We start from the raw sequence: 16,703 nt of genomic DNA, 5'->3' as shown, positions 1-16,703 counted from the left end.
GTCGGTGCACATGAACACTGAACATTTTACACAAATCAAACAAATTTGCATTATATTTTAGTAGCAAAACTAGTCTAAAATTTTGTATTGAAATGATTGGGGTTTGTTGTCGGGGTGGAGTAAGGTCAATAAAACAACTATCATATTCATATATATATATAATCACATTTTCTATTTCTGTTCTATTATTGTGAAGCTAATTAAACGTACAGCCACCACGCACACACACACAAAGGATTTTTAAATGTGCCACAAAAAGCATACATCACAGACACGAGGAGAATCTTATGAGACTTAAAATCTCCGATCGCAAAGACTGCAGCAGGTTTTGTCGGCCTTCTACACCTCTGTGAGCACAATCGCATAATCTGTTTCCTGTTTCGAGGAAAACCACTCGCTCTGAGACTCTTAAGCAGAGGTGGGACCAAGTTGTCATTTTGCAAGTCTCAAGTAAGTCTTTGACCTCAAGTCTGAGTCAAGTCCCAAGTCAAATACAGGCAAGTCCAAGTCAAGCCTCGAGTCACTGTTCCATAAGTCCAAGTCAAGTCCAAGTTGTCTGCTTTGACCTTCCAATCATTTCAAGTCTTTAAACCAAACTACCAAATATAGCTTAGATGCAATATGAATTTTAAGATAAATTGTACTTCATACGTCATAGTATATTTATATATGAGTATTTAAAGAGTATATATGAGTTGTAGAAATGTAAAGTTTTCCTTTTTAAATGTCTTGACAAAATCTAAGGCTGTGTTCACACTGCAGGCTGAAGTGACCCAAATCCGATTTTTTGGCCCCTATGTTCCTGTATCTGATCTTTTAATGTCAGTCTTAACCACACAGATCTGATTTTTTTCAAATGTGACCCAGGACACTTGGATATGTGCTCCTGAAACTGATACATATCTGATCTTTTGACATGTGACTTCAGTCTGAACGGTCAAAGCACATTCATCCACCTACACGTTATCAACAAGACACAAACGTCACTATTCTGCGCTGAAGTAGGAGAAAATTGTTAATGAACTCCATGTCACTGAAGTGAAGCACATCACCACTCACCACTCTTGGCTCCGTCTCCACATCCACACGTTCCTTTCAACGGACTGACCCACAAAACACCACGGCCAAAAACCTCGTCCATCTCCTTCTCAATCTCCTCCTTAAAACAAGTAAGTTGTTCATGTTCTGGCTCTGGTACGAGAGGAACTTTAAAATCTCCAGGTGCTCGATGCTGCGTCCATGTTTGGACAACTTGTGTAAACACAGAGACGCTCACTGCGGTTGACGTCGTCGTGTCTCCAGTGTCACATGTGGGACACTTTCGGGCCGTTTAATGTTCACACTGGAGTCACATACAAGTCACATTTAATTGGAAATGTGAACGACCTCACAAAAACATTGGATTTCACAAAAATCTGAATTGAGCGTTAAGCCCTGCAGTCTGAACGTAGCCTGAGAGTGAATCATTACAGTCAGAATAGAAAGAATTCAGATTTAAAAGTGCTTCTCAAGTTTTCTCAAGTCACATGCCTCAAGATCAAATCAAGCCCCAAGTCACTGACCTTCAAGTCCAAGTTGAGTCCCAAGTCTTCGTCCATTTTATCAAGTCAAGTCCCAAGTCCTAAAAATAGTGACTCAAATCTGATTCGAGTCCAAGTCACGACTTGCAAGTCCTCACCTCTGCTCTTAAGTGTTCAGAGATCAGAGCTCTGCAATTCTAGTTTAGATCCAAGTCAAAACTGTGTTATTATTATTTGTGAAATGTGGTGCAAAACTTCAGATACAGGATTTTAATGCACAGAAGATTGGAGATAAAGTCCACAGGAAGTAGAATCACTATGGTTAATCTGCAGCTTCACCTCGATCCGTGCGCTGTGTGGATGTAAACAGACACACGTGAGGAACTACTCCCACCTTTTTACTTTTAAACAACGCCTCAAACTGGATTCACAGCGCTGTTTTGTGAACTGCGTGTCAATATTTGTAGAGGATAATATGCATGCTATGGATGAGATGTAGCAGTTTAAATGTACAGCTTTATGAAAGGTGAGTAATAAAGTCTCGTTCTAGTCCCTGAGCTCTGTTTTACTGGCTATAGCTTTACTGATGTTTGGTGGTTACGATCCGACAGAGCAGCTCAGAGTCACGCTGACACCACAAACACACACGCACGAGGAGCACTGACACGATTGCACAAAGTCGGGTCACACCTCCCCGAACTCGAACCCGAACTCGACTCGGGAAGACACAAATCACAGCCAAAATCGGGCAAATTCTCCTGCAGTGTGAAGCGGCCTTTAGATAAACTTTATTGAGCCACAAGGGAAATTGTTTGGACACAGAAGCTCACAAGTCACAATATCACATAACGACAAAGAGAAAACATATAAATGGAAAAAAAAAATCTAAATAAGTAGCAAAAATAGCAAGAGACTGGGGTCAAAAAAGGCATAAATATATAAATGTAAATGTGCACGACAGACATGAAAACACACGGTGAGCGTCTGAAGTATCTCACCTTCCTGGAGAGTGGGACCTCGATGGGCACGGGGACGATCTCGGCGAGCAGACAGCCGTAAAACGCTGTGATAAAGGCGGCGGGGTCGTTGTTAGGGTAAACCAGCGCCACCTGCAGACAGGACAAAGACGCAAAATTCAAGCGTTAAAAGCAGTAAATAAAAACAGGAGAGATCGCTACATGACTCAAACATGCATGGAGGACGTATAAAAAGTCATCAGGCAAGTTTTTCATGAGGGAACAAAAGAATCACATGGAAGAACGCTAAAAAAAGATCCTGACTCCCTTCACTTTCTTCATCTGTACTTTTTCCATCCCTCTTTCTTTGCGCATTCCTTTTCTCTTTCCCTCTCTCTTTGTTCACCGTCTTTTCTGTTTCTCCCTGCCAATTTCTTCCACTCCCCTTCCTCTCTTTCTTTGTTCTCTCTCTCTCATCACTTTTTCCCTCACTCTGTCTCTCTTCTCTCTCTGCCTCTTCTATCTCTCCCCATCCCCCCTCTCTCTCTCCTCTTTCTCTCTTCCTCCTCACCCCCCTCTCTATCCTCCCTCTCTCTCTTATCCTCCCTCTCTCTTTCCTTCTCTCTCTTCCTCCCCTCTTCTCTCCTTCACCCCCTCTTTCTCTCTATCCTCCCTCTCTCTTCCTCCTCACCTCCCTCTTTCTTTCCTCTCTCTCTTCCTCCCCCTTTCTCTCTTTCCTCCCTCTTCTCTTCCTCTTCACCCCCTTCTCTCTTTCCTCCCTCTCTCTTCCTTCCCCCCTTCCTTCTCCCTTCCCTTTCTCTCTATCCTCCTCACCTCCCTCTCTATCCTTCCGCTCTCTTCCTCCTTCCTCCCCCTCTCTCTATCCTCCCTCTCTCTTCCTTCCCCCCTTCCTTCTCCCTCCTCCCTCTCTATCCTCCCTCTCTCTCTTCCTCCCCTCCTCCTCTCCTCCTCTCCCTTCCTCATCTCCTCCCTCCTCCTCACCCCTCTCTCTTGCTCTTCCCTCTCTCCTCCTCTTCCTCCACCCCCCATCGTCCCTCCTCATCTCCTCTCTCCTCCCCCTCTCTCTTTCTTCCCCTCTCTCTCTTCCTCTTGACCTCCCTCTCCCCCCCCTTCCTTTTTCCTCCTCCTCTCTCTCTCTTCCCTCTCTCATCCTCTTCCTCCACCCCTCCTCCCTCTCTCTTCCTCCTCTCTCGCTCTCTCTCCTCCCTCTCTCTTCCTTCTTCCTCCTCCCTCCCCTCTCACACCTGTCCGAGTCCCTGTCCGAGTCCCTGTCCGAGTCCCTGTCCGAGTCCCTGTCCGAGTCCCTGTCCGAGTCCCTGTCAGAGTCCCTGTCCCTGTCCGAGTCCCTGTCGAGTGTCCGAGTCCCTGTCCGAGTCCCTGTCCGATGTCCGAGTCCCTGTCAGAGTCCCTGTCCGAGTCCCTGTCCGAGTCCCTGTCCGAGTCCCTGTCCGAGTCCCTGTCAGAGAGTCCGAGTCCCTGTCCGAGTCCCGAGTCCTGTCCGAGTCCCTGTCCGAGTCCCTGTCCGAGTCCCTGTCAGAGTCCCTGTCCGAGTCCCTGTCCGAGTCCCTGTCAGAGTCCCTGTCAGAGTCCCTGTCAGAGTCCCTGTCCGAGTCCCTGTCCGAGTCCCTGTCCGAGTCCCTGTCAGAGTCCCTGTCAGAGTCCCTGTCCGAGTCCCTGTCAGAGTCCCTGTCCGAGTCCCTGTCCGAGTCCCTGTCAGAGTCCCTGTCAGAGTCCCTGTCAGAGTCCCTGTCCGAGTCCCTGTCCGAGTCCCTGTCCGAGTCCCTGTCCGAGTCCCTGTCCGAGTCCCTGTCAGAGTCCCTGTCCGAGTCCCTGTCAGAGTCCCTGTCAGAGTCCATGTCCGAGTCCCTGTCAGAGTCCCTGTCAGAGTCCCTGTCCGAGTCCCTGTCCGAGTCCATGTCCGAGTCCCTGTCCGAGTCCCTGTCCGAGTCCCTGTCCGAGTCCCTGTCCGAGTCCCTGTCGGTGTTTGGGGGGGCTGGGTGTGTGTGTGTGTGTGTGTCTGGGCTGTTTCTGCCTGTGCTGATGATAAAACCCAAATGGCCGTGTAAGTGGAGTCTAATAGCTTTCACATACACAGGCCTATAGTATGAGCTGAAGTATCTGATAGTCTGATGTGAAGGACGTGAGAGCTGTAATAGGACCAGAGCCGCTCTCATGTCCACGGCACGACGCATGATCATGATCACTAATGCTCCAGACGAGAACAGATAACAGCTTTTATGTGCAGCATTGATTTCTACACTGTGAGGAGACATTGTTTACAGGGAGAGATCTCACAGGTAAGACTCAAGTTCTTTTGTAATACATGCATCGCGAATTTAGGGCTTCCAGTCATCGCGCAATACATACTGGGAAGGATTTTCAGATAAAGTGAGCAGCGAACCGCCATGTTTGATTTCCCAGTGGGATGAGTCTATTGTCAAAGTCGATCTTTTCAAGTCTTTTGAATCATATTGGTTTTGTTTCTGGTTCTGATATTGTCATAATTTAGTTTTGGGATTCGGACATCGTAATTGTGTGGTTGTTGAGTGTCCTAACAGCGGAAAACGAGCTCTGGAAGTTTGTGAATTCCATAAATGCAAAAGGGAATCAGACGTGTGTGACTTCAAACCTCTGTTCAAACTGTTTCTCTTCCCAACAGAATTGAAAAATAGTGAAATGTGAAGGTGATGGGCAGGATTGATCCACAAGAAGGACCAAAAAGGAAACATTTGACTGCCTAAAAAATCACCCTGACTTTGCAGTGAACATTTTTGTATGTGGAGCGACAACAAGGCAAAATCCAGTTTGTTAAGTGAGAGGAGTAGAAGACAAACAGACTGAGCTGCACTTTCTTGTTCTTGTGGTTTTACAGCAACATCACGTCTTGGTCTCTTTGCAGTGGAAGGTGTTTCTTGGTGAACAGCTGGTGCCTTTCGCTTGACGTTGGCGTTGACTTGTTAAATTCGTAACCAAGGTTGAGCGAGGGACCGGGGTTTTGCTTTGTTGGCGCTTCACATACAAAATGTTCGCTGCAAACTTGGGATGATTTCTTAGTCAGTCAAATGTTTCCTTTTTGGTTCTTCCTGTGGATCAATCCTGTCCATCGCCTTCACCTTTCACTATTTTGTCAATTCCGTTGGGAAGGAAAACAGTTTAAATTAGGGATGGGCATGATTAGTCGATTAATCGATAATTGATCATTAAGAATTTCATCGATTACGTAAATTTTAATCGACAAACCGAATGCAGGTTGCTGTGTGTAGTGTGACCAAACAGGTCTGTACATGTGTCTCTGCACTCAGAAGGAGCGAGACACAAACAGTGGGTCAGTCTGCAACGTACTGAAGCACAAATGCGTATTTAACGATGACTTGTACAAGAAATTCCACACTTTCCATTCTAGTCAGGACAAGTGTGAGTCCATGTGCACAGTGTATAAAGCAGCACATATGTTTCTGTGTCCAGTGGGAAAAAGTTTTACCAGGTGAGAGTCGCTCAATGTCGATGACGAGTCCCCACCTCCCTCCCCCTGTACGGTGTCCTGGTTTTGACAAACGCAAATCTGGTCACACTAACCTGTATTCACCTGAGTCATGTCTTTTAATCCAACAGAAATTGACCACATCAGCACAAGAGCTGTAGTTTTATCTTCGCTGAGTTTATGCAAATTAGTGATGCGGTTTTAAGTTTTCGTTTCTGTGAGAGTTGCACAAAACTGAATTAAACACATTATAATGTCAAACGGGCTGATGTGGCTCTAGAGTGGTTACGGTTTATATGTCGTAAGGTTGAATTTATTTATGCAGATTAGAAGTGCAGATAGTAATAATAATGATGATCATTTTAATATAAAAACGTGAATGATAAATCGATAATCGATTGTTAATTCTCTCGATGATCGATTAAGAAAATTTCATCGAATGCCCATCCCTAGTTTGAACGGAGGTTTGCAGTCACACAGATCTAATTCTCTTTTGCAGTTATAGAGTTCGCAAACTTCCGAAGCACATTTCTCGAGCCGTTTTCCACTGTTAGAACATTCAACAACCACACCATTACGATGTCCGAATTTCAAAACTAAAATATGACAATATCAGAACCAGAAACAAAAGTGATATGGTTCAAAAGACTTGAAAAGATCAACTTTGACAACAGCCGCATCCCACTGGGAAAACAAACATGGCGGTTTGATGTTCACTTTTTCGGAAAATCCCTCCCAGTATGGATTGCGCGATGACCGGAAGTCTGAAGTTGGTGATGCATGTATTCTAGCTTTAGTTCAGTTAAAGTAGCCATATTACACTCTGTTCTGATCTCTGTTCTAATGTTGTTTCCTCATCACAGACAGATCTTCATTCACACAGGTTTAACACACAAACCCTGCACATTTCTTCTCTCAAAAACAGAAAACACTCTCGTCATCAGAAAGCTCTCCACTCTGTTTCTCCATTTGGATAATTTCAGTGCTGGAATTGATCATCTCTACTGAACAAAAGGTAAAAGGAGCTGTTCACTTGAAAAGTACCGCTTCATAACTTCACCATTTGGAACAGAGCATTTTGAGCTTAGGAGACGAACACTGCAAAAACGCTTGGCCAAAATGTAAGATATAAACACTTAAATCTAGCAGAAAATGATTTAAAAGTAGTGAAATGATGTGTCCATGCAGCAAGAATATTTTACTTGACTTGTTTTTTTAAAATAAACGACCTCTAAACTAGAATGAATCAGTCTGTGGTGAGTGTTCATGGGCTGGAAATAAGTTTATGGATGCTAAGTTACAGACTTAAAACCAGTTTATGATGAGTGTTCATGGCCTGATAATATGTTCTCAGATGCCAGATTCTAAATAAAATGCTTTAAATTCGGCTAAATTCTAGATAAACAGACTTAAAACAAAGTTATGATTAGTGTTCATGGACTGATAATAAATTCAAAGATGCTAAAATCTAGATAGAAGCAGTGTTGGGAAGTTTACTTTTAAAATGTATTCGCCTACAGATTACAGATTACATACACTAAAATGTAGTTTGTAACATAATCCATTAAATTACTTAAAGTGAGTAACGTAATCTGAATACTTTGGATTACTTGATTTGCTGTAGAGAAGCAAAGACGAGGAAATCGTAACATAAGTTGTTTTTATTTGTTAAAAGAAAATAAAAAGCCCAGACTTTACTGAACCGTATTAAAAAATATTATTGATAGAAGAGGAGAAAACACATCCACGCAGCAGGATTTAGTCCTGGTTTAGTCCTGGTCCCGGTTTAGTCCCGGTTTAGTCCCGGTTTAGAGCTAGTTTTGACCTGATTTTAGACCTGGTTTAGACCTGGTTTAGATCTAGTTTAGACCTGGTTTTAGACCTGGTTTAGTCCTGGTTTAGACCTTGTTTAGATCTAGTTTAGACCTGGTTTAGTCCTGGTTTAGACCTGGTTTAGAGCTAGTTTTGACCTGATTTTAGACCTGGTTTAGTCCTGGTTTAGACCTGGTTTAATCCTAGTTTAGTCCTAGTTTCGACCTGGTTTTAGACCTGGTTTAGACCTGGTTTACATCTAGTTTAGACCTGGTTTTAGACCTGGTTTAGTCCTGGTTTAGACCTGGTTTAGAGCTAGTTTTGACCTGATTTTAGACCTGGTTTAGTCCTGGTTTAGTCCTGGTTTTAGTCCTGGTTTAGATCTAGTTTAGACCTGGTTTTAGACCTGGTTTAGTCCTGGTTTAGACCTGGTTTAGATCTAGTTTAGACCTGGTTTAGACCTGGTTTAGTCCTGGTTTTAGACCTGGTTTAGTCCTGGTTTAGTCCTAGTTTAGACCTGGTTTTACACCTGGTTTAGCTCTGGTTTAGATCTGGTTTAGACCTGGTTTAGTCCTGGTTTAGCCCAAAATGTGAAAACAGGAAAATACCACCATGTAATCCATTTATTTCAACAAAGTAACTGTAATCCAATTACCTCTCATTGAAACAGTAACTGTAACTGAATACAGTTACTCATAATTTGTACTCTGATTACGTTACTCCAGTACATGTAATCTGTTACTCCCCAACACTGGATAGAAGTACTTGAAATCAGTCTGACATGAGAGGAGTGAGTCCATTCTTGTTGAGTCATTAGTCTTTGTTGAGTCATGGAAGAAATTTCTCTCACAATTTTTAAGTTTATACAAGAAATTCAGAACTAGTAAGAACTGTATTTTTCTAACTCTAAGTCACACTTTTTTCATGGTTTGGGTGTTTCCTGCGACTTACACTCCGGTGCGACTTATATGTTAAATTTTTCACACTGACAGACATGAGAGGCTTTAGTCTTGTATACTTTTGTACCACTGTCACTTCACTCTACTGTGCGTGTCGGCTGCAGAAAGAGAAAGAGCCTCTGTCCTGTCTGTATCATGTCAGTCGATCTCACCATTACTTCTGTATCACTGACAATTTGAAATGTAAACAAACATAAAGACAACTGAAACCATCCTGTTGGGATTCAGAAAGGATGGAATAATTCTAACTGAAACTGACGCTGAGTCTGAAGACCTCCGGAGGTCACAGAGTTGCTCAGAAGTGACACCGAGGATGAAGAATTGAATGGATTTAGTGATTTGGAGTGAGATGGAGAGTTTGGTAAACTTGTTCTGTTCTGTTGTTTATGTTATAGTTTATCTGAAGAACTGTTCATATGTGATGTTAACAGTCTGTTGTTCTCTCTTCTATTGTTATTACTAGAACTTAACTTTGAACATGAAATGTCGGTTCCTGGTCTCTGATTTTATTAAATAAATTTACCCCAAAAAGTGGGACTTATAGTCCGGTGCGACTTATATATGTGTTTTTCTTCTTCATTACGCATTTTTTGGCTGGTGCGACTTAGGTTGTGTTCAGACTGCAGCCTGAAGTGACCCAAATCCGATTTTTTGGCCCCTATGTGACCTGTATCTGATCTTTTAATGACAGTCTGAACAACACAGATCCGATTTTTTCAAATGTGACCCAGGACACTTGGATATGTGCTCCTGAAACTGATACATATCTGATCTTTTGACATGTGACTTTAGTATGAACGGCCAAAGCGCATTTATCCACCTACACGTTATCAACAAGACACAAACGTCACTATTCTGCACTGAAGTAGGCGAAAATTGTTAATGAACTCTGTGTCACTGAAGTGAAGCACATCACCACTCACCACTCTTGGCTCCGTCTCCACATCCACACGTTCCTTTCTAACAGACGTCGCTGCCGCTGTCCCTACAAAACACCACAACCAAAAACCTCGTCCTTCTCCTTCTCAATCTCCTCCTTAAAACAAGTAAGTTGTTCATGTTCTGGCTCCGGTACAAGAGGAACTTTAAAATCTCCAGGTGCTCGATGCTCGTGTCCATGTTTGGACAACTTCTGTAAACACAGAGACGCTCGCTGCGGTTGACGTCGTCGTGTCTCCAGTGTCACATGTGGGACACTTTTGGGCCGTTTAATGTTCACACTGGAGTCACATACAAGTCACATTTAATTGGAAATGTGAACGACCTCGCAAAAACATCGGATTTCACAAAAAAATCTGAATTGAGCATTAAGCCCTGCAGTCTGAACGTAGCCTATACTCCAGAGCGACTTATAGTCCAAAAAAAATAAATAAATAGAAATCTGAAAACAAGATAAAGAACCTGATATTAGTTTTAAAATCTTGGCCAGATCAGAGAAACTTGCAGTGCAGACAGACTCCTACTGCAGAGTTACTCAAACATGTGAATGAAACAAAACACAGGTCTGGACTTTCTTCCATTCACATTTGTTGTTTTCAGTGACTCATGTGAGATGAACCCATCATTTTGAATGAAATGACATTCCTCTCACCTCAGACAAACAGAATTTAGTGCTTCACTCATTGATTCTGAAGAAATCTGTGATATTTTTCAGTCCCTGTCATTTTTCTGGTTTGTATTTTCTCTTAAGCAGCCATGTTTGTTTGGATACAGACGGACCATGCATGGCTAATGATTGGCTAATCCATCTGTCAATCACAACGAATTGAGCGTTAAGCCCTGCAGTCTGAACATAGCCTTAGTAAAGTACTGAAAAAGTGAGTATTCTGGTTACTAGGCAACTCACCAACTATACAGTATTAAGACCATCATTTTATCTCAGTATCACCACAGTGCAGATTATTATATTCAGCTCGTATCAGTGCGAAAGTGAACAGACGGCTCTCTCTCCTCGGACTCTCTATTATTAAATATGTAACATTATGAGACTAAAAGCGCTGTCAGCAGATCCTACATTGACTTTGTTTGAGAATCCATTTACATCACGGCACATCTGATTGCTACCAGCCAACATTTCCCCCAAGCTTTTCCTCAGTCCTCAAACGCCACGCACCGACTGCTTCTGTAATTAGTCTCCTCTGTAATCACGGACACACTCTCCATAGGCACGTATACAGAGCTGGTGGTAAAACGTTGGAAAAATGCAGGTTTGGAATTGGCAGTTGTAATTAAAAGAGACTCCCTTTTGACTTGTTTCGGCTCAAAAGACACGCTGCAGTACAATGAAATGCTTGTTTACACTGCAGGGGGGAGATAGGGGTGTAAATCATAGTTAAAGAGTCTATAGTCCATTCTTTTCTGATTTATAATGTTGCTTCCTCATCGCAAACAGACCTGGAGTTGGGTTTTGTTTCATTCACACATGTTTAACACACAAACCTGCACATTTAAGGTTGAGTTCTTCTCTTAAACAGAAAACAGGAACACTCAAACATGTGTGAATGAAACAAAACACAACTCCACGCATGTTTCTGAAGAGCCAACAACATTATAACATACAACATATTTTGCGTACTGTAGGACCTGTTATGTTGAATGTGTGTCTGTAATACACGCATCAAGAATTTCAGACTTCCGGTCATCTCGCAATTCATACTGGGAAAGGTCCTCCAAAAAAGTGAGCATCAAACCGCCATGTTTGTTTTCCCAGTGGGATGCATCTATTGTCAAAGTTGATCTTTTCAAGTCTTTTTTGAACCATATCACTTTTGTTTCTGGTTCTGATATTGTCATATTTTAGTTTTGGGATTCGACCATCGTAATTGTGTGATTGTTGGATCCTAACAGCAGAAAACAGGTTTCAGACGTTTGCAAACTCTTTAACTGTGCAAGGGAATCAGATGTGTGTGACTGCAAACCTCTGTTCAAACTGTTTCTCTTCCCAGGGGAATTGAAAAATAGAGAAAGGTGAAGGCGATGGACAGGATTGATCCACAGGAAGGACAAAAAAGGAAACCTTTGACTGACTAACTCATCCAGAGTTTGTATGTGGAGCAACAACAAAGCAAAATCCCAATCCGTCGCTCAACCTTGGTTACAAATTTTAAAAAAATAACGCCAAAGTGAAAGGCACCAGCTGTTCACCAAGAAACACCTTCCACTGCAAAGAGACCAAGACGTGATGTTGCTATAAAACCACAAGAACAAGAAAGTGCAGCTCAGTCTGTTTGTCTTCTGCACCTCTCCAATAACAAACTGGATTTTGTTTTGTCGTCGCTCCACATACAAAATGTTCATTGCAAACCTGGGATGATTTCTTAGTCGGTTGGTTCTTCCTGTGGATCAATCCTGCCCATCACCTTCACCTTTCACTATTTTTCAATTCCATTGGGAAGAGAAACAGTTTGAACAGAGGTTTGAGTCACACACATCTGATTCCCTTTTGCAGTTATGGAGTTCACAAACTTCTGAAGCCCGTTTTCCGCTGTTAGGATCCAACAACCACACAATTACGATGTCTGAATCCCAAAACTAAAATATGACAATATCAGAACCAGAAACAAAAGCGATATGGTTAAAAAAACTACAAAAGATCAACTTTGACAATAGACACATCCCACTGGAAAAACAAACATGGAGGTTTGATGCTCATTTTTTCGGAGGATCCTTCCCAGTATGCACTGCACGATAACTGGAAGTCTGAAATTCAGGATGGATTAGGGCAGTCTTGTGTGATGTCACATAGTACTTGAAAAGCAGTGGCCACTAGAGTCACTACACACTTACAGGTACAGACAATTTTGACCACAATATTTACCGAGGAGACAGAAAGTGAGGCGTTTTGAATCCACAGCAGTATCAGCAAATGTAATTCAAAGTGAACGTTACAACAGGAAGGAAAAGGATTTTAAACTATTGGTCTGATCCGTTTGTCTTTGCCCTGCTCTAAATCTACACACACGCTGCGTACTCACCCTGTCCCCCGGCCGCACCAGGGGCTCCTGTTTCGAGCCCAGTTTGTGGAGGAGGTTGTAGGCCACTTTCACACTCCGGGACCACAGTTTCCCTGCACACACAGAAACGTGTGAAAAGTGTGATCAGTGTTATTGTTACATCACATAAGGTCTGATGTGGAGCAAAACATAAATAATAATAACATTTTATTTATATAGCACTTTTCGAAACAACAGTTATGAAATGTTTTACAGTGCCAAAAATATACAGAAATACACAGACCCCCTCCCCATGATAAAACAAAAATACATTTAATTGAATAGATACAAAAAGACAGTCGATCAACCAAATGCTTGCCAGAATTAAAATGTGTTAAAGTTGGTTTTAAAGATGAGAGAGCAGCAGTGGACCTCAGTCTGCTGTACATCTCTACTTAAAAGCCACAGGCCACTCATTTGAGGACAGTGAAGTACAAATTTTAGCCAGAGAGAAAAATTGGTTTGAGAGGGGACACCATGTATCTCCTATTTAAAACTCCATCCTCAAACCGAAATCAAAACAAACAAGAGAACAACAGGTGTAGTCAGGTCAGGTCCAGAGGTGTGGAAGCTCCATTATGGCCATTAATTGTTATGGTAATTAGACTCCACACCCTGTACAGGTCTATAGACCAAACTAACACACAGAAACTGTAAACAAGTGTGTGTGTTAGTTTCAGTGTAGTTCACTCCTCCTGCAGATATAAGGAAGTGTCCACCAGCGTCTGACCAGAACTGAAGAAGCAGCTTGGATGAGCTGAGAAACGTCTTCAACCAAACTAACTTTTGTCCAGTCGACAAACTGAAGTTTTCCTAGCCATAGATTCCACCTGGACGACTGAGGGATTCTTCACACATCTCGTTTTAAAGGTAAAAAATAAATGATTAAATAAAATATGAACCTTCTTTAGTTGTGCAGCACAACCTTCTCTGTGACGTGTGTACCACAGCAGGGCGCCAAACAACCTATATTCAGTATAAATATGGAGAAGTATTTTGAATATAAGTATGGACTTGTGGTGTTGTGTTCTGATCATTTTCCAGAAGTACCACATACACAAATATTCTTCTTTTGTGTGTGTGTGTGTTTTGTTTTGTTTTTTGTTTTTTTCAACAAAACTGACAGACTCTCAGCTTTGGGAACTAGTGCACCACAGCAGAATGCTCCAAAGCTCCAAAGTCTTTATTTATTGCACTTCACGATGTCTTGTCTTGTCTACATGACGTTTTATGTTGGAAACTCTGGATCTTGATTTATAACAAGACTTTTTAATCAAATTTTTGTCAGTATGATCAATTTTTATTTAGTTTTAGTCAAAAATGACACTGACAAAAACTATGATGAACAAAATTAAAACTGCTTTTGAAGGAGGTTTGCACAAATGTTACAGCAGTGAACAAAGAAGCTACTTTTGCAACATACTCTCTGGAAAATACCATAAAGGTGCAGTGTGTAACTTTTCTGGTGGAGGGTTCGTCAAATGCTTTTCTCTATGGAAATGTTATGGCTTTGTCTGAAATGTCTTTAGTAGGGGTGGGTATTTGATATTTTAAATATATCAAGATATTTTTTAAACACGAAATAGATTTTGACCTATATATATCGATATAATGTGTCGTCGACACCGCGCTCCCCCGCCTCCCTGATTTTGCTCTTTGTGTCTCATTCACTCCTCACTGCCGCCGTAAATGCCCAAAGTTGGTGCCAGTGTAAAGCTTCTAGTACCACAAACCTTTTCCACACAGCACCTCTTCTGTTACAGAGAGAACACTCATATTCCACTGAGTCATGTTCTTTAGTCCAACAGAAGCTGAACCACATCAGCGCACAATAGCAAGATGTTTATGCAAATAAGTCATGTGGTTTTAAGTTTTGTTTCTGTAAAACATAAACAACTAAACTGCATTAAACACATTATAATGTCAAACAGGCTGATGTGGCTCTAGAGTCGTTATGGTTTATATGTTGTAAAGTTTAGTCATGTAAAGTTTATTTATGCAGAAGATTTTAATGAATAATCTGCTGCAGTGTCACTTGTACAATAGTGTTTGGAAATTAGTTCGATCTCTGCAGTGGATTGTGGGATACCTCAGAGCTGCAGTGGATTGTGGGATACCTCAGAGCTGCAGTGGATTGTGGGATACCTCAGAGCTGCAGTGGATTGTGGGAAACTTTAGAGCTGCAGTGGATTGTGGGATACCTCAGAGCTGCAGTGGATTGTGGGAAACCTCAGAGCTCCTTAAGGCTCATTAGGATCATGGATCTGTTAAAATAATGAACATCCCGAGCTTCCTCTGCTGAAGGAGCTCATGGGTATCGCACAGGTAACAGAGTTAAAGGAAAGAGCTTGAGTTGAGTTGTTTCATTTATGAATGAAAAGAAGGAAATATGTATTATTTCTTTTATTTTACAGTTAAATTATTATTTATGTAATTAGGGATTTTTTATAATCTTGAGTGTGGCAGAAGCACTTTGTTCCTACATGAATTGCTGACCTCTTGCATTTCAGTAAAAAAAAGATCTTGTGGAATTTGTCATATTTGTTTTTGCAGTAGTTTTGGGGGGTTATTTTACAGATTGTACTCATATTGACATATATATCGTATATCGAGATATAACTAAATATATCGAAATATATTTTTTACTCCATATCACCCAGCCCTATTTCACAGTATGGCATTAAACCTTTTTAATCTTCATGCAAACAAACCAGACTAAGTTACAGGTCAGATCTGTAGAGAGGTGACCCCGCTCACAGTCAGAATGTCTGTTTTTCTAGATATTTTTAAGGTATAAAACCACCTGTAGTTGAATAAATGTAACGTAGATCTGTTTAATGTCACACTGTGGAACATTCCAACCTGAACAATCACATCTCCATAGAAACAAACAGATGACGGACCCTCAACCACAAAAGTTACACAGTGCACCTTTAATATATCTCTATATTTTCTGCTTTGTCTTTTCTAAGTTACTACAGTATGTTGATATCATAAGTAGGACTCGGTATCATTCAGAAGTTGGCGGTAGGATACATACCTCGATACTTAGGCCACGATACGATTCGTATATCGATACAGTGCATTTTCTATTCGATGCAAAACATTTCAAATCGATTCGATACTGTTCAATAAAAAATAAAAGGCTAAATCATGGCTGTGATATTAAAAAGTCTTTGTTAAACCACTTCTTGTACAAAGTTCATATGAATCACAAACATTTTAATCCTCAAAAACAGTGAAAACGTCAAATTTGTAGCATAAATGAGTTTCCTTCCTCTGAACAAACAACATAATTGCATAAAATACACCAAAAATACTCTTGGTGATATATCGATACAGCAGCCCATGATACTGACCCTGTATCATCCCATTAAATGAAACGATATATCGATATTTTGATATTTTTGCACACCCCTAATCATAAAGTATTAGATGATTCAGATGGAGTGACGTGTCCAGATTCGTATCAAACCAATGTTCCACAGTGACCAGTCTACTTTTATTGATTTCCCTGAATTTGAAATCTCGAGCAATTTCAGGAAATCCTTCTCACGATTCCTCATATTATTTCCATAAATATCCATCTGAAAGCAGCCCGTCTGTGTTTAATATGATCAGATGTGTTTCAGAGCTCTGCGCCGGGCTCGCTTCATTATCACGACGAACAAAAGAATGTCTCTGTCCTAATTCAAAATGACAGGTGAAGTGCTGGAGCGAGGGGAGAGGCTCCATATTGTTTTAAATGACTTCTGCTGATGTTTGTCACAGATATGAAGGATGAAGGGAGGAGGGAGAGAGACAGAGAAATGATGGGGAGAGAGAGGGAGAGAGGAAAAGAAAGGAAAACAGAGACACAAATGATGAGATTTGGTGGAATGGTAGGGTAGTATTGAAAATCAAATACTAAATGAGATTAAAACTGAGCATTTGAGCAAGTACTGTATACTAAAAATGATCTA

General features: G+C 41.5%; 1 protein-coding gene across 1 annotated transcript in view; it reads right to left on the bottom strand.

The window, feature by feature from the left end:
* The window catches only part of LOC110153344 (disco-interacting protein 2 homolog C), a 304,174-nt gene that overhangs the window by 78,032 nt on the left and 209,439 nt on the right, over positions 1 to 16,703 (bottom strand). Inside the window, exons 9-10 of the mRNA XM_055151871.1 lie at positions 12,724 to 12,815; positions 2,519 to 2,629 (exon numbers count right to left, since the gene is read on the bottom strand). Of these exons, the coding sequence (XP_055007846.1) occupies positions 2,519 to 2,629; positions 12,724 to 12,815 (203 nt within the window). The remainder of the gene's footprint in view (positions 1 to 2,518; positions 2,630 to 12,723; positions 12,816 to 16,703) is intronic.

The sequence above is a fragment of the Boleophthalmus pectinirostris genome, unplaced genomic scaffold, assembly GCF_026225935.1.
Source record: "Boleophthalmus pectinirostris isolate CB_2022bp ecotype Guang Dong unplaced genomic scaffold, ASM2622593v1 HiC_scaffold_16, whole genome shotgun sequence".
Taxonomy (NCBI): Eukaryota; Metazoa; Chordata; class Actinopteri; order Gobiiformes; family Gobiidae; genus Boleophthalmus; species Boleophthalmus pectinirostris.
The sequence above is the reverse complement of the archived record's forward strand: the minus strand, read 5'-3'. Positions and strand labels throughout refer to the sequence as shown.